The sequence below is a fragment of the Sclerotinia sclerotiorum genome, genomic scaffold (assembly GCF_000146945.2).
Source record: "Sclerotinia sclerotiorum 1980 UF-70 scaffold_29 genomic scaffold, whole genome shotgun sequence".
Lineage (NCBI taxonomy): Eukaryota > Fungi > Ascomycota > Leotiomycetes > Helotiales > Sclerotiniaceae > Sclerotinia > Sclerotinia sclerotiorum.
The window spans coordinates 133,491-154,919 of record NW_001820807.1 but is presented as its reverse complement, the minus strand read 5'-3'; the positions used below and the strand labels follow the sequence as shown (position 1 = coordinate 154,919).

Below are 21,429 nucleotides of genomic sequence, written 5' to 3'. Positions count from 1 at the left end.
GTTGTTCCGTTATGCCGTCGGGAATCCCTGCTTCTTCCCAATTTAGCTTACTGGCATAGTGCATAGCATTGACTTCTTTATTCAATTTATCCCACTCACACAATTAATTCTATTACGAACCAACAATATGTTTTGTGAACTACTTCAATCTTTTTGCACATTTCATCAAAAGTGCTTCAATGTCAGAACGTCCAGCAAAACGTGTTCGCCAAGCATGTGAACCGTGTAGGTACGTAATAAATATGGAAAGGGAGCGGCCATAAGAAATGGGGATTGAAGGGATTGAAACGGTTCTATATTGCGTGGACTGATAAATAACGGTGACCAGGCGCAAGAAAACAAGATGTCCAGGCGAGAAGCCAGTATGCTCGCATTGTGCGAGATTGAGACAAAATTGTTATTATGCTGATGATGGACCAAATCATGCAAACGGGAGAACCTCAATTGAGAGAACCCCAATGCCGACACCTAGTCGAGTACAGGAAACGGCGCACGTGAGATCTTCTAGTGACGTTAATTTGGTAAGTAAAAGACTGCCAGTGTGAATACTGAAGCTTACGAGATTTACCAGGAAGATAGATTAAAATCACTCGAAGCCCAACTTGCAGAAGTTCTCGCAAATCAAGTATCAATGAGCAGGAGCGCATCAAGGCATATTTCGAATTCTCCTGTTCTGTCACAATTGGGACAGGCAATGAGGACCCCGAGTGTTTTTAGACTTTCCAGTAGGTGAGAAATTTACATGCGGTTGTTTGAATTATGATACTAATCAGGTTGAAGCAAGCTGCCACCATATGAGGCGATCATAAGTATTGCGAAGACTTACTTGCTTTATTGTGATTGTCAGCCGCTGCCTGTATTCTGTCGAAACAGATTTGTTGAAACACTCAACGAACGTGACCCAGAGGTGATTTTCTCGATCCTAGCTTTGGCCATACGATTTTCAGACGATGAGATTTTCCGTGATAACCAATCTGAGCTTGTTGCAGGATATGTGGAGGCAGCTCGATCGATTATCTCAGGCAGGATATTCGGAGGTCGAGTAGAACTTTCTACGTTGCAGTCTTTGTGCCTTCTTAGTCTAGTAGACTTCACTAGTTTGTGCTACTAATCCGAAACTGGAGCGCTGCTAATAGGTTTTAGATGGAAATACACGACAAGCAAGCGTACACAGTAGCCTAGCTATGAGTTTAGCCCACAATGCAGGTCTCACAACAGAGAGCCACGCCCCTTTATCTGAGTTTCTTCGTGAAGAGCGTCGGCGATGCTTTTGGAGTTTATTCCTTCTCAAAAGACTACACGGTGCCGACTTTAGCGTCATAGATTTTACAGGCGATGACAATTTCCCGTGGTATCCGGAAACAACTGGGAAACCGGTAAATCCTGGACAGTTTACCAGTGGAGAAACCCCCGACCTATCGTCACCAGAGTTTGCTACACCTGATACTCAAGACAAAGGTGTCGTTGCATACGCAATTCAGCTCAGCGAAGTGTGGTTTAAGATTACCCGTTACGCGAGGAGACGTGGAAACCCAAGTACTTTACCGCCATGGTCTCCTCAATCAGATTACGCATTAATCATGGCTCAGCAAATGGACTTTGAGACTCGAACCTCACAAATTCATCGCTTCAAATCGGCTAAATTCTCTCAAAGATCAAGCGAAGATCTGCATGCCAATCGAGATTATTGGGGTCCTTGGTTATTCATTCAATTCTTGTATCACACGAATCTTTGCCTTCTAAACAACCCGCTTCTATTATCACTTCGATTGAAAAATATCAAATCAGCCATCCCTGAAATATTCTTACAGCATATTTCAGATTTGATTTCATCACATGCTAGCTGGGTCATTAGATATATCGATATGCTAGAAGTGAAATCCTTCAAAGTTTCTGATCCGTTTCTGGCCCATTGTGTAGCAATCATTGCAACAATATATTTACAGGAATGTTTTGCCGAAGACCCAATTGTACGACAGGAGAAGCGTGACAACTTTGACAAGTGTCTAAGATTCATTCGGGATTTCAAAGAGTGGCCTCATGTTGCTCGAATGGTTAGACAAATTCTCTTGAAGGTTGTATTGATTATTAACGATATAATAGGCTGAAAAGCTTCAACGACTTTGTGATACAGTTTCATCCACCTATACAAATACTGATGCACCACCTCAAACCCCCAACCGCAGTCTTCTCATCGACCTAGGTCAATTCTGGGAGATCTTGGAGTACTCGTCATCGAGCGAAATACCTACCTCGGCCCGTCGCCTTTTCGGACCATCGTTATATTCAGCTTCACTACCTGCCACTCATGAAATAAGCCATGCGTCATCATTACCAGAACCAACTAGAGTCGACAGGCAGGATTTTGAGGGCTCCGGTCCCAGTTCGGTAAATGCAAGTGTGGTGAATTTGGGGGAAAATGGGATGCTGGGACAAGACCAAGAGTTTGTTCAAGCACCATTTCATTATTCTGATGATGAATTGGCAGTTTTGGCGGAAAGCTTTTTTCATCAAAGGGGTGATGGGTTGGGGAACGTGGATGATTGGTGGAGTGCTGGAAATTTGGGGGGTTGAGGCGTTTTGGTTACTTCTGTTGAGACTGATTTTGCATTAGCCATGGAGAAAACCTCTCTTAGCTTCTAGATATAAGCGCAACTCAGGGTATAATTAATGATTGATGCTGTGAAGAAGCAAATTCTACATGAATCACGAGCTTGATCCGATGAAATATACATCCTCTAACGTGTTTCATCACCCCGTGCACCATATCACCTCGTGCACCACTTTCACCTCAATTCACATCAATCACTTCAATACGCGATTTATCAATAAATAATTATGGTATCAACATTAAATGAACGCGATATCGTTATGGCGATGGAGGCAATGGCTAAAGATAAAAATTTAAGCCTCCGGAAAGCTGCCAAGATTTACAATATTACTCATACGACACTCATACGTAGAATGAAAGGGATCACTCCTGCCTCCGAATATCGTCAAAAACAGCATAAAATTACTAAAATTGAAGAGGAGGTTATTATTCAGCATATAATCGATATGGATGAGCGAGGATTTAGTCCTAAATTCATAAGTGTTGAAAGTATGGCGAATCACATTCTTGAATCGAGGGGTGAAAAGCGTGTTGGTAAACAATGGGCATATCGATTCGTGAATCGACACAATATTCTAAAAACGCGTTTTAATCGTGCCTACGACTTCCAAAGGGCTCTCTGCGAGGATCCTAAACTTATTAATAAGTGGTTTCAACTATTCAAAAATATAAAGGCAAAATATGGAATATAGGAGTGTGATATATGGAATTTTGATGAAATAGGTTTTATAATGGGAGTGATATCCTCTAGTATGGTTATTACTAGTGTAGATAGATGTGGCAAAAGTAAAGGAATACAGCCAGGCAATAGAGAATGGTCGACAGCGATTGTATGTGGTAATGCGACGGGGGAGAACATACCTCCATATCTCCTTGTTCAAGGACAAATGCACCTAGCCAATTGGTACAGCGAGACGGATATGCCTCCCGAATGGGTGGTTAAAACTACTATAAATGGATGAACGAATAATGAGACAGGTTTAGAATGACTAAAGCATTTTGATAAGCATACGAAACTCCGAACGAAGGGTACATATCGAATGCTAGTCTTAGATGGACATGAAAGCCATGAATCAAGCCCTTTTCAGAACTATTGTATAGAACATAAGATTAAAGCCGTCGGATTACCACCTCATTCGAGTCATCTCACCCAACCTCTTGATGTTAGTTGTTTTAGTGTGCTAAAACGCACATATAGCAAGCAAATTGAGGGGTATATACGGATGCATATCAATCATATCTCCAAAATCGAATTCTTTATAGCATTCAATACTGCATACGAACAAGCAATTACAATGGAGAATATGAAAGCAGGCTTTAGAGGAGCAGGATTAGTCCCTTTTAATCCCGATGCTGTACTCTCTAGAATGGATATTCGAATCCGTACACCTACTCCTCCTTCGCTTCCTCCGAGTCATATGCCCGATTGGGTCTCACAAACATCTCACAATGCCACCGAAGCTCTTTCACAAGCATTTTTAGTACGATCTATTATTGCTCGGCATCATTCTAGCTCTCCTACACCTATATTTAAGGCTACAGATCCTTTAATTAAGGGTGTAGAATACCTAGCTAGTATTGTCACGATTTTAGCTTTTGAGAATCACGATCTTCGATTGGCAAATACAGGATTAAGTAAACGTCGACGCGCTAAAAAGACTCAATTACGTTTAGGAGGAGCTCTCACTATTCAAGAGGCTAATGATATTATATCACAAAAAGAGGTGGATGTTCAGATTAAACGCGATAGGCAACAAAATGGGCGGAATTCTAATAGAGAGGCATCGACTAATCGATGCTGTAGTAAATGTGGAATAACAGGTCATAATGCAAGAACATGTTCTAATGATAATATAGATCCTAAATTATTAGATAGTGCTTAGTTTAAATCAATTGATCAAGTAATTGTTGAATTATATATGATTATAAATAGGAATTGAGGTGAAAGTGGTGCACGAGGTGATATGGTGCACGGGGTGATGAAACACGTTATATAATAATAAAATTTTATTATATTTGTTTTTTTTTATTTTGAATATATAATTATACTTTTTACGTATTGAATTTCTTCTCCTTTCAGCACTTTCTCTCTTCTATCTTCCACTTGATGTCTAGAACGTAAAACTTCAAAAGACTCTCAAAAATATTAATTTTATTACTAAACATTTAGTATCTTCTATTGCTTTCCCCCGCATAATTCTAATATATTTCTAACGTGAATGTGTCGGTTTCTAAGCAATATTGCAAAAAACCACCCCGCGATCACCGGCTAGATCCCAATTCCCTATGAATCTCATAAATGAATCTGTTCATCTGAATAATGGTTCGTTTTTTTTCCCATCCGGAACCAAAATTTCCCCGATCGACTACTCAGCACCAATCAGTCAAATCCCGAGGCCCCTCTCTGCGTAACCGAACCTTGTGGATTCTTTTCAATGTTTCTATATTTGCAATGGAATGAAGTCACCGGTTTTTTCATCTGAATATATAACTCGAGGTGATTTTGGATAGAGCTCTGTCTTTTCATGTGGTAAATCTCAATACTACATTTTATATCCCTATCTCGCTTATATTATTTCATTCTGCTTCTAACCATCATATTAAACCTTTGACAATCAACATGGCAGACAATACTCCCACACTCCACCATCTCAGTGTAAATATTGCATTTCACCATTCCATTCCATTCCATCTATAAACCCTCAAAACTAATCAAATACCAGGACTCCCAATCCCAACGAATCCTCTGGCTCCTCGAAGAACTCTCCATCCCGTACACCCTCCAACTCCACACACGCAATCCCCCCTCTCACCCAACCGCCCCATACCACTCACCCCCCTCCCTCGCCTCCCTCGGCCCCAAAGGCAAATCCCCACTCCTCGTAACCGGCGCCCGCGACAACCATCGGTACATCCCCGAATCCCTCGCCATCGCCACCTATCTCATCCGCACCTTCGACGTGTCCGACAAATTCGGACTCCGTGATGGGGACTGGGTACGCGATGAAATGCTCATGAGTATGCTACTCACCGAGTTAGTCTTTTCATCCACTGTGATGCTTATGCTTGATTTTCAGTCCCTAGGTAATGGACCTGGAGCCAAGGGGAAAATGTTCGATGGGCCGGCTTTGAGGAAGACATTGGGGGATTTAGAGAAAGAGTTGAAGAATGGTCCTGAGGGGGGATTTTTTATGGGGAGTCATCCTGGAAGAGTGGATATTATGGCGGAGTTTCCGTTGGCGATGATTAGACAGAGGAAATGGGTGGATTTGGCAACGGAATTTCCGGCTTTGAATGAGTGGCTGGATAGGTGTTATGAGAGACCTGCTTGGAAGAGGTCTATAGAGAAGGGAAACGGGTATGATTTGAGCTCTTTTCCAAAGGCGGATCATTTGCAGGTAAAATTGTAGACGGGGCCTGGTATTTAGCAGAGTATAGGGTCCTGCAAAATTATGTATGTCACATGTTAATCACGTGTTAAGATGAATGACCACCTTTCTTTGGACCAAATAAAATAGCTCAGATATCGGTCACATATAGATACATCAACGTTATAGGCATCCCAGTCTAAAGGCGAGGAAGTCGATAGTTAATGTGCCCATGTACAATGAAGCCTTCAAGAACGATCAAGGGGCGAATATATCTGTAAACTATTTCTCATTTTCCATTCGAGATCTGGTTAAAGCAGGGAATTTCAAGAAAAATTAATGATCGTTAGGGTAGGACAATATTCTGGTGTATATGGTGCTTCTTTCCTTTTGATGTTCCAATCCCCACAAACTGCCAATTATTCATCCCATCACCATGGTGCCAATTTCTCATACTCAACAGGCATAGATAGATGACCCTACACACTTCATATCATTTTCATCCATCACAATCGAGGTATAATACAGCACAATGGTTAGTCAAATAGCCAGAAAAAGTTCATCCAATATACAAACCTCAAACAAAGCAATCGATCCTAAACTACCTACCGACCAAAACCTCGCCCTCCCAATCGACCGTCGCGTTCGTCCTATTAAACGTCACGAACTTCTCGGCAATATATTCATATCCTTTTTTAATAGGAGCGATATCTTGATTTCCTAATATCCATTCCTGTCACTTTTCAAAACTGAGTGTATGAACATTGATGGAGCGCGTGACTCGATATACCTAGTAGTTCACAAGTTTTCCAGGGTATGATTCGTTCATTACCAACCGCCAACTACCAGTTGTATCTTGTGCAGCAAGTACACCTACCGAAGCAGTAATGAGCCAATTCAGGAGCTTGGCATAGCCCGGATACGACTTGGGGAAGAGAAAGTAATCAAGAGTATCGAGGAGTGCAATTAGGTACCATCCTAGTGATCGATTCCAAACATCAAGCATGCCTACTTAGCCTCACCAAATTGAACAAAACTAGGTAGTGTACAATACTCCCAAGATAGCCAATCATGGAGAAGTATACAATAGGTTTTGACCTTCACATTCCCAATTTGAGTAGCGTTGGTTTTGACAAATTTCTCGTCGGGTCAGGGTCATGACAGAAACATAAAGCTCGGTCTACTCAGGGGTTACGTGCAACTTTATCTGAGAAGATCTATCGGTACTTGGTCATGATTCTCTAACGTGCATGAGAAGCTCGGACATGATAATGGAAACGTGAACATATCTTTCAGCTGACACGGTCGAACCATCAATTGTGATGATATAGAACTAATCTATTGTACCTTACTTCAACTGGTGTCCAGATGATGATGAATCGCAGAAAGGGAAAATGCGCAGAAACCAAAAAAGGGGCAGAGAGGACAAATCATGAGATGAAACGTAGCAGCTCGAGTAACATTAGACAGTAGTTGTAGACACATTGAACTTGTGACATGACTCGGCAAAAATCAGATATGCATACACAATCAAAGCTTGGCCGGACGACGTTGCTTATGGGAGGTGGTGAACAGACTCCAATCAAGCATTGCAGCTAAGAGAAAGGCAAAAATGAGAATGGGCGAGAGGGGTGAAGGAGTAAATTCCAGAACTTCTGTTTTAAAATAATTAATCATTTTAGTGTCATGGTCAGCTGTTTCGTTTGAAACAATCCACGGAAGCGTACATCAACTCCAGAAAGCTTCGAGAAGTGCCTACCAGGAGCTCCTTGCCTCGGATGTCCCCAGAAGAACTAAAAATGGCAGTTGTTTGATGTTGTTATACAGTCGACCCATCCGTCAAGCCCATCCTACAGAAAATCCCCAGGAGCCATCGAAAGCCTCCTCCTCACCTTTCAATGGCCGTAGACAACCTACGTCCCACGACTTATCTTTCATTTTCTGTAAACATTTGAATAGTGGGACTTGATTGGGAGCGTAAAATCTTAGTAACAGCTCCATGTCTTCTTCGTTCATCTCATGTAGGTCCTCTAAACTGTAAGCGTCGCTGACTCTGATCATCCTACTTGATATAAGTATAACGTCAATGTCAGTCTCCAAAAGTGCTTACCATGACATCCTCTTTGGCCCTTCTTCCGGTCCTGGTGCGACCTTCCTGAGCATTTGCCTTAATTTCCCAATTTTTTCTATCCCTTCACCAATATTGTTTGGCAAATTTGAAGCTATTTGCCTCCTTACAATATTGGCAAATCGTGGACCTTTCCCATTCGTGCTAACCATGATTTGTAGAGGTCCATCTCGATGAACGCTTCCGAAATAGAAGTCACACTCGGGTGGCACATCTGCGATATTTGCTGCTATTTTCCTTTCTTTGCATAACTTCCAGATCTGTGAAGATGCTTCCGGGTCATCAACAGCAGTCAAGACCATATCAACATTATCGAGGTCGGAAGGTTGGAACTTTCTATCCACAAAATCTACTTGCCCCTTTTCTACTCGATATGCAACTTCTGGGTTTAGGCCTGCCCGAGGTGATACGACGGTAACCTTTGCATCTGCATTCAACACGTTCAAAATCCGACCTGCTGCCACCTTTGAAAAAAGAAGTATTAGTACTCAAGAATGATTGATGTTGGAAAGATTCTTTTCACCTCTCCGCCTCCAACTACCAATACTCTTTTATTCTTGATTTGCCATGCCAGTATCAATGAACCGCCACCCTCGATTTCAGGAAATTTTTCTTCACCCATTTGTATTGATATTGAAGTAATAAATGATGTGCATAATTGCCAATTCTTTATTGGAGATTGTTCGGTGCTTTATTATGAATGTAAATCCTTGGTGACATATTGCGCGATAAGCAAATGGAATCCAGTACACCGGACCGGTGGTGTTACTGATAAGGCACAGCTTCGCTTAACATTACTCAGGACATTCGAAACCACCGTCACAGAATGAACGAGGCGAATGGATGGAAAGTCTCAAGGAACAGACAAATTTTCAATAAATCGATGTCTTGAGCTGCCGAGGTTCTGAGGTATAATCCTCATAATTTCGATATATCTCCAGTCATGTCCGGTCGAAAACTGGGAGGTGGAAGAATTTTGGGTACCGGAAAGTCATTGGCACCTCCTGCCCCTCCAGCGCAACAACGAAATTCTAGTTTCATCACTCCATCAGAAAGTACTCTCTCATTGAGTTCGAATCATTCAACATCTCCTTTAGCAACTTCGCCTTTACCAAACGATAGCCAAGATTTAAGTTCGAGAGTTTCGCTGGAAAATGGTCGCTCCTCAGGTGTCACCGCTACGGGCTCGAAGCTCCTATGCCCAATATGCAGCGAAGAAATGGTAGGTAATCTTTTATCTATTACAAAGTTCCGCAGACTAAAACTAATGCCTGGCAGATGACTTTATTGCAGCTCAATCGGTATGCTTTCTGTATTTCGAAAATCCAAAAAGAAACTCACTCTTAACAGACATCTCGATGATAACCACCAAGAACTTCCGGAACTAGAACAAGATGAGGTGAAGAATTGGTTCGACAAGCAGGTTATAAAGGCGAAGAAGTTTCAACCATTAGCGGTGATAAACCAGAAACTCAAGGGATTAGACGTTTTCGAATCCAATGATGCACCAACGTTCTCGAGTCCAATACCAAATACTCTTTCTGGAAGTCGCATAACGCCCGAGTCAGTCCGACTAGATCCTGACGAAGTAATCACAAGAACACATTGGCAGAAATCTGGATTTAATGACACATGCACGGAGCCAATATGCGGGAAAAGACTTGGTGCAGTCAATGGAAGCGTTAATTGTAGGAAATGCGGCCGTCTATTCTGTGAGGACCACACCATGTACCAAATTAAACTCTCGAGGTCGGCACAACATGAACCTGTGCGGGGATTATGGTGTAGGGTTTGCGAGACTTGTTTTAAGTCAAGAGAGGGATATAATGATCATAATGGGTTCCTTCGAGATCACACGAACGAATTCATGGCAATGCGAAGGAAGCATGTGGATAAGGCGTATCTGGAAATTTCGAGATTGGAAAAGCGACTAAGTAAATTGACCCAATTGCTTGCGAATCCACCCGAAGACATGGTTAGCAATGGGACTTTGTTATCCCTAGCAGGGCAAAAGAATCCACGCAAAATATTGGAGCAATCAGTAGTAACCTGGGAAGAAGATGCAAAGGTTCCAAAATGTCCTTTTTGCCAACAAGAATTTGGTTCATGGTCATTTCGGCGGCATCACTGTCGGCTATGTGGACGGGTTGTCTGTTCAGATCCTAAAACCGGATGTTCGTCCGAAATTGGACTGAATGTCACAGCAAGTAAGTTTTGAACGTTTCCAACATATTCAGTGTCATTCGTTGACATATCCCAGTCACTGATGTCCAATCAGAAAAACATACGGAGAATTTCAGTCTCGATATTCGGATGTGTCGCGACTGCAAAACGACGATCTTTTCTAAGAAGGACTTTGCAGCTGAACTCATGAAGAAGACACCTTCACAGCGGGCTTATGAAAACCTCGTACAATTTGAGAAAGGTATTCGTCTACTGCTACCCAGTTTCCAGCGTCTATTAGTTGCGCTTCAAGATCCAGATAAACCTCCTTCACATGCCCAACTTGCTGAAGCAGCCAAGGTCCGAAAGAGATTAATAGATAGTTTTGGAAAATATGATCAAGCTGGAAGACGCATACGTGACTTGCCAACAACCTCACCCACTCAACAAAAAATTCAAAAGGCTATCTACCAGCAATCTTCTAGCTTTCTCCATCTCCACATGCTACCCCTCAAATCTCTTCCCAAAGTTCTGAAACATGCCACACCTTCCTCTAGTCACTCATCCTTCCGACCCCAAAACGGGCGCTCCGCTCTCTCAAATATCAAATACAATGACACCGCTACAGAAACCTCGTCACAGATATCAGATATGAGTCAGATATCCCAAATGGAACAAGAAGAAAAGGAGTTGAGAGAAAGACTAATAGTATTGGAAGAACAAAAATTCTTCGTCCAGGAAATGGTAGCCGATGCAGGAAAAAGAAGGAAATTTGATGAAGTGGACGCTTTAAGAACTAATTTAACTGATATGCAGAGGGAAATTGATAACGTTAATGGAATGATCGAACAATTGGATTTTGAGGGCGTCTATAGGAGGGAGATGGAAGGGGGTGGAAATTCGGGTGTTTTGGGATTAGGGAGATGAGATGACGAAGTATAGAAGCAACTAGAGTCATTGATAGGATATTAACGATTTCTTGCTTTACTTGGAGTAGAGGGGAAAATGGGAATGCTCGTACACGCACCGCGCTTAGTTATATACTTACTTACTTACTTACATACCGATATGCATTGCATTGCATTGCTCGGCGTTGGACATATGGAATGGGTTGGCTTGGGTAGCGTGGGAGTATGGACGGTGTCTGCTTCGTTTCATTTCGTTCCCTTTATCTCCTTTCATATGATGATGTCAAGGGAGGAAGTAGGAGCTAGGAAGTAGGAAAGTAGCATAACAATTGATTAGCAAACAAGCAGACAAGCAAGCAAAGTCATGGGTATGTAGGGCGGTGTTCGAAGCCAATATTTATAGGAATTTAAATAAGTAGCTGTTTTTAAGACTGGTTAGTTGTATATTTGAAAAATATGATTAGGATTAATTAGGATTAAGATTAATTAGGATTAGGATTCAATGTTACAGATGTTGTCATTGTATTCAGGGAATAAATAAGAGGGTAAATGAGTGTAGAGATAGAAAGACAAAATGAAAAGAAAAATGAGAATGAAATGAAAGAAAAAAACGAGATAAGTGTAGAATAGGGTAGAAAGGGGAATGTGATGAGGTGGATGTGTGTATATGTGTATTTTTTCAGGAGCGAGGGCGGAAGCGGGGTATGTATAAAGTGCATCTAGGAGGGGTTCCACTGGGAATTTTGTATGCAGATATTTCAACTATGTACACTCAAAACAATTTATGATATCATGTTTGCAGAGATGGAGCATGGTACGAGGAATCGTTGATTTGATTGTACAAGGAGTTACATGGGGAATCTCTTTTCTTCTTTCTTTCATCGGTATCATCAGCCTACACATCAATTAAGCACCCTGATCATTCTCAACCTGGTGTAAACCTAGCTCTAACCTCCGAATTCATATCATGTCACATCATTTCTTATAGCAGTAACTCCAAGGGGTTCTCTACAACCTTCTTGAACTCCTTCATCCATTCACCACCAACGGCACCATCAACGACCTTGTGGTCGAAGCTTCCAGTAACGGTGATTTGGTCATCCCATTCGATTCCTCCGTCTGCGCCTTGGATAGCTGCCTTTTGGGTGGTTCCTACAGCGAGGATGGCTGCTTGTGGTGGGTTGATAACAGCTGTGAATCTGTCGATGGCGCTGTTCATTCCCATGTTGCTGATTGTGAAAGTTCCACCTTGGTATTCATCTGGCTTGAGTTTGCCATCACGGGCACGCTTGCCAAGATCCTTGACTTGTGCTGAGATGGATTCCAGACCGAGTCCTTCAACGTTCTTGACGATTGGTGTCATAAGACCGACTGGGGTAGCAACAGCAACCTAAGTAGAGGTTTAGTAATTTTCAATGGGTCGAGAAAAGGAAAGGAAAACTTACGCTAACATCAACATTGCTAAATTGACGGATGAAACCATCTCTCCAGCTGGAGTTAACAGCTGGGACCTTCTTGCATGCAATAGCACAGGCCTTGATCAAGAAGTCGTTGATTGAGAGCTTATATTTTCCTTCTCCAGAGGCGTTGAGAGCTGCGCGGAGCTTGATGAGCTTGGTAACGGAAACGGTAGAGGCGACAAAGTAGTGTGGGTTTTGGTTCACAGACTCGGTAAGACGGTTGGCAATGGTCTTACGCATGGATGTGATTGGGGTATCAACGTAAGTGGATGTAGCAGCTGCTGGTGCGCTGCCGGTGGAGGCTCCGGAGGAAGCCTTCTTAACATCTGCCTCAGTAATTTGTCCACCGAGTCCAGTACCCTTAACGCCAGTAAGCTTAACACCGGTGTCAAGTGCCAATTTAATAGCCGCAGAGCTAGCATTGATTGCTCTGTCCATAGCAGGTTGTAATCTTCCACCACTCGATGCGGATTCCTCTGGGGCTGGAGTCGACTCAGTTGGGGGCGGGGGAGCAGTTCCAGATTTTGTGTCAGATTTCTCGGAAGATTGGCTGGCTTCCTCCTTGGGTGGTGCTGGCGCAGCCTTCTCTCCTCCGGCATCTGCGAGTGTGAAGTCCGCGAAAGCCGATACATCCCCTTCCTCTTCAACCATAACAGCGATTGGCTATTGTTCCGTCAGCACTCTACCCTTTCTTCAGCTTGAATGAAGTAGTACAAACATTTCCAACAGCGACATCCTTCTCACCAGACTGCTTCAAAATGGCAGCCAAAACACCCTCCTCTTGGAACTCGAAATCCATTTGCGCCTTATCAGTCTCAATCTCTACCAAGACATCACCAGGGACAATTGAATCTCCAGGCTTTTTTTGCCATGATCCAATGTTACCTGCAGTCATTGTTGGCGATAAAGCTGGCATAGTGACCACGGTATGAGGAGGGAATGATTTCGAAGCATAACATCTTGCTAATTGATATGGCAGAGATGATGATTGAAGAGCACGCCTTCTCAACACTGCGGAAAACATCTCGGTGAGGATATCTAGAGGGAAAGAAGAATGAAAGCACTTGGAAAGAGTGAAGAGAATCCAAATCCGTACCCAGAAAATAGAATACTTTGGATAGTTAGAACCCGAGTTGTAGGATTTGGGGGGGCGGAAGGTGGGAGATAATAATTGGGGTGGAGTGGGAGTGGGAGGAAGTTATTCGCGACAAAAACCCAGATTTAAATTGTTCTGTTGAATATCGGAAAACCTCGTAGGTTGAGTTCCGTTAGGAGGCCGGAGCTTTGAAGGATTAGTCCCAAAATGGAATAGTGCGAGATTAGACGCATCATATAGAGTGCTATTGGTATCTAAACGCCATCGAACCAATATAGAGTTTTGATTGGCTAATAAACGCTTCAATGGATTTTAAAGTTAGGGATTGTCGGATCCATAATTGAATGAATGGCCGGACCAGATATGTGGCATAGTGGCAGCTAAGGAAGGGTTCATCGGGAAAAGGACTTAGTGAGTTAATTACCTATGACCCGTTTTCTTCCCCCTCAAATCCCAAATTCAAATATTAAAGAATTATTAATTTCATGATTTTATCTAGAGTCTCACCATAAACGCATCTTAGACATTCTCTCCTTCTTTCTTTTTAAAGAATAGGATACCTATTGCTACGGATGGAAGTTGGCGCAATCGATCGACCACCATGAGCTCCATCGTTTTTGTGGTTTCAGCTCTGGAAGCTATACATAATTCAAAAGAGGCTCAAAAAAGAAAAGGATTGGGAGAATCAGTTGAGAAAGCTTTGAAGGAAATTAAAGAACATGAGCCTCAATTACCTGACCCCGAAATCATTTTCGATCCATTACAACAAGCCACACGATCCGGAAGTATTCCATTAACTACGACGGCGTTGGATTGTATCGGAAAGCTTATTAGCTACTCTTACTTCTCTGTTCCTTCGTCGCCAAACGCAGACAGAGAGGCCGATCGTGCGCCATTGATCGAACGAGCGATAGATACTATATGCGATTGCTTTCAGGGAGAGACTACGCCGGTCGAAATTCAATTGCAGATTGTAAAATCATTATTGGCAGCAGTTTTAAATGACAAAATTGTGGTTCACGGGGCAGGATTGTTGAAGGCAGTGCGACAAGTTTACAATGTCTTCCTACTTTCAAAAAGTAGTCCGAATCAACAGGTCGCGCAAGGGACATTGACACAGATGGTTGGAACAGTTTTCGAAAGAGTGAAGACAAGGATACATATGAAGGAGGCCAGATTGAACCTTTCGAAATTGGACAAAAATCCCGAAAATACTAGTTCATTCACGGTCGATGCCCAAGAGTCATTGAATGACGTGCCTGAAAGTAGTGTGGGAGAAGAGGTAGCGGATGAATCTGCGACAGTGGAAGAACCCTCGAATGGAGATGCGCCAAAGCTCACACTCAAAGACCTCGAGCATCGAAAGAGTTTCGACGATTCGCAGATGGGAGAAGGGCCAACCATGGTGACACAAGTAAAGCCCGCGAAAGCCTCACCTCGATCCGTATCGGAACAAACTGCCCCGGACAGTGGTACTGATGATAGTATAGAATCCGAGGATATGGAAGATGAGGTTTATATAAGGGATGCATATTTGGTCTTCAGATCGTTTTGCAATCTTAGTACCAAAATTCTTCCACCGGATCAGTTATTCGATGTAAAAGGCCAAGCCATGCGCTCAAAGTTAATCTCTCTTCACCTCATTCACATGCTGCTCAATAATAATATGCTCGTCTTCACTTCCCCATTATGTACGATTACCAACAGCAAAAGCAACGAGCCCACTGGTTTCCTACAAGCTATTAAATTCTACCTATGTCTTAGCATAACTCGCAATGGTGCAAGCTCTGCTGAACGAGTCTTCGAAATTTGTTGTGAAATTTTCTGGCTGATGCTAAAATTCATGAGAGCCCCGTTTAAGGTTCGTATAAATCAGTGGATTTTCATGACCTTTTAACTGACTTTTTACAGAAAGAAATTGAAGTTTTTTTGAATGAGATATATCTAGCACTCCTAGAAAGACGAAATGCGCATGCTTTCCAAAAGCTCCATTTCATGGGCATCCTCCATCGATTTTGCGCCGATCCTCGTGCGCTTGTAGAGACATATCTGAATTATGATTGCGATCGGAATGTTGATAATATGTTCCAGACCTTAATTGAAGACCTGTCCAAGGCAGCGAGCGCTGCTGTCATGGTAAGCCCTCTTGCCCAGCAGCAATACGAAGAGAAGAATAGTAAAAGTTCGGGTGGGGATTGGCAAGCTCGAGGCACCTTTCCCCCGCCGCTATCCACAGCACATTTGAGTAGCAATACCGAAAACGGAGAACTAGAAATTCCCAAAGAGTATATTGTGAAACGACAAGCTATGGATTGTCTTGTGGAGACACTCAGGTCACTAGTCAATTGGTCACAGCAAGGGATTGCCGATGTTACTAGTGGTCCGGACAGCGACATTAGAGCTTCCGCTGATGTCAGAGAGTCCTTGGAGCCTGGGAACGACAGCTCGTCGAGAATCACTGGTGAAAATACACCGATGCCTTCAACACCTATCATGGATGATGACCCTGAACATTTGGAGAAGGAGAAGCAGAGAAAGACTGCAATGACAAATGCCATCAAGCAATTTAATTTCAAACCAAAAAAAGGCATAAAGCTTTTACTTGCCGATAAGTTCATAGCGGAAGACACGCCGGAATGTATCGCGCAATTCCTACTGCGAGAAGATAGGTTGGATAAAGCACAAATTGGAGAGTTTTTGGGTGAAGGAGAGGAACGTAACATTGCGATCATGCACGCATTTGTGGATGCTATGGACTTCACTAAACGTCGATTCGTGGATGCTCTACGTCAATTTTTACAATCTTTTCGTCTTCCTGGTGAGGCCCAGAAGATTGATCGTTTTATGTTGAAGTTTGCAAATCGCTATGTTGTTGGCAATCCAAACGCATTTGCCAATGCAGATACCGCTTACGTCTTGGCTTACTCTGTCATCATGTTGAACACTGACCAACACAGTAGTAAAGTTGCCAAGAGAATGACCAAGGAAGATTTCATCAAAAACAATCGTGGTATCAACGACAATGCAAACTTACCAGATGAATATCTTATTGGCATCTACGAAGAGATTCAGAACGAAGAGATCGTACTCAACAGTGAGCGCGAAGCTGCAGCAGCCACGGGTAACGTTCCTCCACAGTCTGGCGGTGGTATTGCGGCAGGTCTTGGGCAAGCTTTGGCTACAGTTGGACGTGATTTGCAGCGTGAAGCCTATTTACAACAATCCGAGGAGATTTCACATAGATCAGAACAACTATTCAAGAACCTTTTCCGAAATCAACGAAAGAATGCATCCAAATCCGTAGACAAATTCATCCCCGCTACTTCATTCAAGCACGTCGGTCCGATGTTTGAGGTAACTTGGATGTCTTTTTTCTCCGGGCTCTCTGGTCAAATGCAGAATTCGCACAATATTGAGATCATCAAGTTATGCATCGAAGGCATGAAATTAGCGATCCGCATTGCTTGTCTTTTCGATCTGGAAACTCCACGTGAAGCTTTCGTTTCTGCTCTCAAGAACTCCACTAATCTCAACAACCCAAGGGATATGATGGCCAAGAATGTCGAGGCATTAAAGGTTCTCCTTGAAATTGCACAAACTGAAGGCAATCTTTTGAAAGGATCATGGCGAGATATTCTCATGTGCATCAGTCAACTGGATCGCTTGCAGTTAATATCTGATGGAGTCGATGAAGGTGCTATTCCAGACGTTTCGAAAGCCCGAATTGTTACTCCATCTCGATCCGACACCAATTCATCAAGAAAGTCTACCGCTTCACAGCGACCTAAATCTCGTCCTAGGACGAATACACAAAGTACAACCTATTCAATCGAGATCGCAATGGAAAGCAGGTCTGACGAAGTTATCAAGGGGGTGGATAGGATATTTACAAACACTGCCAATCTTTCCGGTGAAGCCATTGTACACTTTGCCAGAGCTCTGACTGAGGTCAGTTGGGATGAGATCAAGATATCAGGCTCTAACGAATCTCCACGTACATACAGTCTTCAGAAACTCGTGGAAATCAGTTACTACAACATGACTCGTGTTCGGTTTGAATGGACCAACATTTGGGCTGTTTTGGGTGAACACTTTAATAGAGTTGGATGTCATAACAATACTGCCGTGGTGTTCTTTGCTTTGGATTCATTGCGTCAACTGTCCATGCGATTTATGGAAATTGAGGAACTTCCCGGATTCAAATTTCAAAAAGACTTCTTGAAGCCGTTCGAGCATGTAATGTCGAATTCAAACGTTGTCTCTGTGAAGGATATGGCTTTACGGTGTTTGATACAAATGATCCAAGCCCGTGGGGAGAACATTCGCTCCGGATGGAGAACAATGTTCGGCGTTTTTACGGTCGCAGCTCGTGAGCCATACGAGAGCATTGTCAACCTTGCTTTCGAAAATGTTAACCAAGTATACAAAACTCGGTTCGGTGTTGTCATCTCCCAGGGCGCATTTGCAGATTTAATCGTCTGCTTGACTGAGTTCTCAAAAAATATGAAATTCCAAAAGAAGGGTTTACAAGCTATGGAGGCATTGAAATCAATTATTCCCAAGATGTTGAAAACCCCAGAGTGTCCCCTGTCTCACAAATCAGATGCAAACTCGGACGGCTCTGTGAAAACTCCAGAAACAGCTACAAATCCGGTCAGTCGCACGACTCAAGAGGAAGCCTTTTGGTTCCCCGTTTTATTCGCCTTTCACGATGTTCTTATGACTGGGGAAGATCTGGAGGTTCGTTCCAATGCTTTGAACTACCTTTTCGAATCATTAATCAGGTATGGCGGTGATTTCCCCTCGGACTTCTGGGATATCCTGTGGCGACAGCTTCTTTATCCTATCTTCATGGTGCTCAAATCGAAGTCGGAGATGTCCAACGTTGTTAATCATGAGGAGTTGTCTGTATGGCTATCGACAACAATGATTCAAGCTCTCCGAAACATGATCACTTTATTCACTCACTATTTTGAATCGCTTGAATACATGCTGGATAGGTTTCTTGATCTCCTTGCTTTATGTATATGTCAAGAGAATGACACAATTGCTCGAATCGGCAGTAATTGTTTGCAGCAATTAATCTTGCAGAATGTCACAAAATTCAAACCACAGCATTGGTCAAAGATAGTTGGGGCATTTGTAGAGTTGTTTGAAAGGACTACTGCATATCAATTATTCTCCGCTGCAACATCATCTGCAGCTGGCGGTATTATGGAGAGCTCTACGCCAGCAATGGATGATCTTGAAGATGATCAATCTCTAAAAATCAATGGTACAAATGGCGCTGCGGCATCGGATGCCGAAAGCATTGCCGAGCAAGAGGGTCAGACGCCGGTCGCTCAGACTCCAGATTTAGAAGACTACAAGCCACAATCAGGTCTTCAACAACAGCCGGTGGTCGTCACTGCAGCTCGCCGGCGCTTTTTTAATAAAATCATTACTAGATGTGTTTTACAACTTTTGATGATCGAGACAGTTAATGAACTTTTCTCAAACGATACTGTGTATGCACAGATTCCTAGCCCAGAACTACTCAGGCTCATGGCTCTACTCAAGAAGTCTTTCTTGTTTGCCAAAAAATTCAACGAAAACAAGGAACTTCGCATGCGCCTGTGGCGTGAAGGATTTATGAAACAGCCACCCAACTTGTTGAAGCAAGAATCTGGCAGTGCAGCGACATATGTGTCTATTCTACTTAGAATGTACCATGACGAAGGTGAAGAGCGAAAACGAAACCGTGCAGATACCGAACAAGCTTTAGTGCCATTATGTGCCGATATCATCCGTGGTTTTACACAGCTTGAAGAAGAGAGTCAACAAAGGAATATTATTGCATGGCGACCGGTAGTTGTAGATGTTTTAGAAGGGTACACGAATTTCCCACAAGAAGGATTCGAGAAGTACGTCGAAATATTCTATCCACTCTCAGTGGATTTACTTTCTAGGGATATGGGTGTGGAAATTAGATTGGCGTTACAAGGACTTTTACGACGGGTTGGAGAGGTCAAATTAGGTCTTCCACCATCGGCTAGACCAAGTACACCAATAAGTCCTACTTCAGCTCAATTTGGACGTGGAAGACGAATGAGTCGTAGGGATTAAAGATTTAGATTCACAAGCCTTGGGGGATTTCATTATCCTTCTTTCTTTTTCTTTCTTTCTTTCTGGGAGCTATTTGAGCGTGTCATATAGGGGTAGTGGGACGGCAGTTTAAAGGGTGTGAGGGTGTTCTTGGATCGGGTCACTTGAAATGATGATGACCAGAGGGATTTTTTACTTAGACTTTTCGGACTTGGTATGAAATATACCTTTTTTTTTTCTGGTCTTGGGAAATGTTGTTTTGTGTTTGTATGTCGTGTTGTATCAATTTGTAGTTTGTATCTTGACTTCCCTTGGAGAATTCTATTCTATTTTCGCATTCTTTAATATTTGAAATGAGGAGATCTCTCGGAATCGATAATAATGACCTCTGATAAATATAGATTTTTAAGATTGGTTAATCTAAAATAAAGTTGAATTCTATTTATTTATTTATTTATTTATTTATTTATTTATTTATTTATTTATTTATTTATTTATTTATTTATTTATTTATTTATTTATTTATTTATTTATTTATTTATTTATTTATTTATTTATTTATTTATTTATTTATTTATTTATTTATTTATTTATTTATTTATTTATTTATTTATTTATTTATTTATTTATTTATTTATTTATTTATTTATTTATTTATTTATTTATTTATTTATTTATTTATTTATTTATTTATTTATTTATTTATTTATTTATTTATTTATATTACATAATTATGATAAGACTATTTGATATATTCCTATTCATATATTATAATCTTATTTCTTATCTTTGTTATCTTTGAAAAATTAAATATATAATTATTACAATATCTCTGTAACGATACTGTACTGGAGGCAGCGGCTGCCTAAGGTTTCGTCTGGTTGGTAGTTATGGGTTAAGGCTTTATCACTGGTATTCACTTGGAAGTGAAGTCGTTACTAGATCAATGTTACGACGGCTTCGGATCTCGTATCATGTGACCAATTATGTAATCACATGGTCCCTTCGATCCCCTCGGTCTCTTGATCGAAGGGACCGAGGGGACCAAGGGGACGATTAGCATGAAGGTCTATATAACCAAGATGGATTTCCTTTGTATAGAGCTTCGTGCTCAAGATCAATCATTTAGTATATCCTACTATTAGTTACGAATTGCATATCATTATTGTCATTACTTTAAGTCCCTGCTTGACGCCTAGTTATAAACCATCTCGAGAGCCTAGAGCACTTCCACGTGATCTAGACGGCAAACCTCGTAACAATCAAGTAGGTAACTAATTGATAACTAAGTTGAGCACGAAGCTTCCTAAACTATGAAACTACTCTGACTATATAATGATCGATAAAGGGAGCCCCCAGGAGCTTTCTGGCTCCTCAGGGCTCCTAGGGCTCCTTATCACGTGATTCATTTTCATCCCAGGACACTAATCCCAATGGTGAATCGTGAAAATCTCTACCTTTTGTTTTTTGATGTTTTTGTAGCTTAGCTAGAGCTTTGATTGTAGGTGATATGGGATAGGGTATATAAAATATAGGATATTGGTGAGGAAGTGGATATTCAACAGATGTTGTGAGGAAAATCAGGAGATAGGTTGTGTTATATATATTGAG

At 41.9% G+C, this 21,429-nt stretch overlaps 7 protein-coding genes across 7 annotated transcripts; 5 read left to right on the top strand and 2 right to left on the bottom strand.

Annotated features, from left to right (window-relative positions):
* Nucleotides 1–179: 179 nt before the first annotated feature.
* SS1G_14079 (hypothetical protein) lies at nucleotides 180–2,574 on the top strand (the record flags this gene model as incomplete). Its single annotated transcript, XM_001584932.1, has 6 exons — nucleotides 180–229; nucleotides 329–521; nucleotides 848–1,042; nucleotides 1,137–1,536; nucleotides 1,921–2,054; nucleotides 2,104–2,574. The coding sequence occupies 6 exons, from the start codon at nucleotides 180–182 to the stop codon at nucleotides 2,572–2,574; spliced, it is 1,443 nt and encodes a 480-aa protein (XP_001584982.1).
* Nucleotides 2,575–2,838: 264 nt separating this feature from the next.
* SS1G_14078 (hypothetical protein) lies at nucleotides 2,839–3,573 on the top strand (the record flags this gene model as incomplete). The annotated part of the gene is made up of 2 exons (XM_001584931.1): nucleotides 2,839–3,145; nucleotides 3,335–3,573. The coding sequence occupies 2 exons, from the start codon at nucleotides 2,839–2,841 to the stop codon at nucleotides 3,571–3,573; spliced, it is 546 nt and encodes a 181-aa protein (XP_001584981.1).
* Nucleotides 3,574–5,231: 1,658 nt separating this feature from the next.
* SS1G_14077 (hypothetical protein) lies at nucleotides 5,232–6,021 on the top strand (the record flags this gene model as incomplete). Its single annotated transcript, XM_001584930.1, has 2 exons — nucleotides 5,232–5,267; nucleotides 5,335–6,021. The coding sequence occupies 2 exons, from the start codon at nucleotides 5,232–5,234 to the stop codon at nucleotides 6,019–6,021; spliced, it is 723 nt and encodes a 240-aa protein (XP_001584980.1).
* A 1,797-nt stretch (nucleotides 6,022–7,818) lies between these two features.
* On the bottom strand, nucleotides 7,819–8,729 carry SS1G_14076 (hypothetical protein; the record flags this gene model as incomplete). Its single annotated transcript, XM_001584929.1, has 3 exons — nucleotides 7,819–8,041; nucleotides 8,090–8,571; nucleotides 8,631–8,729. 3 exons carry the CDS (start codon nucleotides 8,727–8,729, stop codon nucleotides 7,819–7,821), a joined length of 804 nt encoding a protein of 267 aa, XP_001584979.1.
* Nucleotides 8,730–9,261: 532 nt separating this feature from the next.
* Nucleotides 9,262–11,197, top strand: SS1G_14075 (hypothetical protein; the record flags this gene model as incomplete). The annotated part of the gene is made up of 3 exons (XM_001584928.1): nucleotides 9,262–9,329; nucleotides 9,401–10,314; nucleotides 10,386–11,197. 3 exons carry the CDS (start codon nucleotides 9,262–9,264, stop codon nucleotides 11,195–11,197), a joined length of 1,794 nt encoding a protein of 597 aa, XP_001584978.1.
* Nucleotides 11,198–12,160: 963 nt separating this feature from the next.
* SS1G_14074 (hypothetical protein) lies at nucleotides 12,161–13,662 on the bottom strand (the record flags this gene model as incomplete). Its single annotated transcript, XM_001584927.1, has 3 exons — nucleotides 12,161–12,568; nucleotides 12,624–13,301; nucleotides 13,357–13,662. The coding sequence occupies 3 exons, from the start codon at nucleotides 13,660–13,662 to the stop codon at nucleotides 12,161–12,163; spliced, it is 1,392 nt and encodes a 463-aa protein (XP_001584977.1).
* A 673-nt stretch (nucleotides 13,663–14,335) lies between these two features.
* Nucleotides 14,336–19,839, top strand: SS1G_14073 (hypothetical protein; the record flags this gene model as incomplete). Its single annotated transcript, XM_001584926.1, has 2 exons — nucleotides 14,336–15,595; nucleotides 15,646–19,839. 2 exons carry the CDS (start codon nucleotides 14,336–14,338, stop codon nucleotides 19,837–19,839), a joined length of 5,454 nt encoding a protein of 1,817 aa, XP_001584976.1.
* Nucleotides 19,840–21,429: the final 1,590 nt, after the last annotated feature.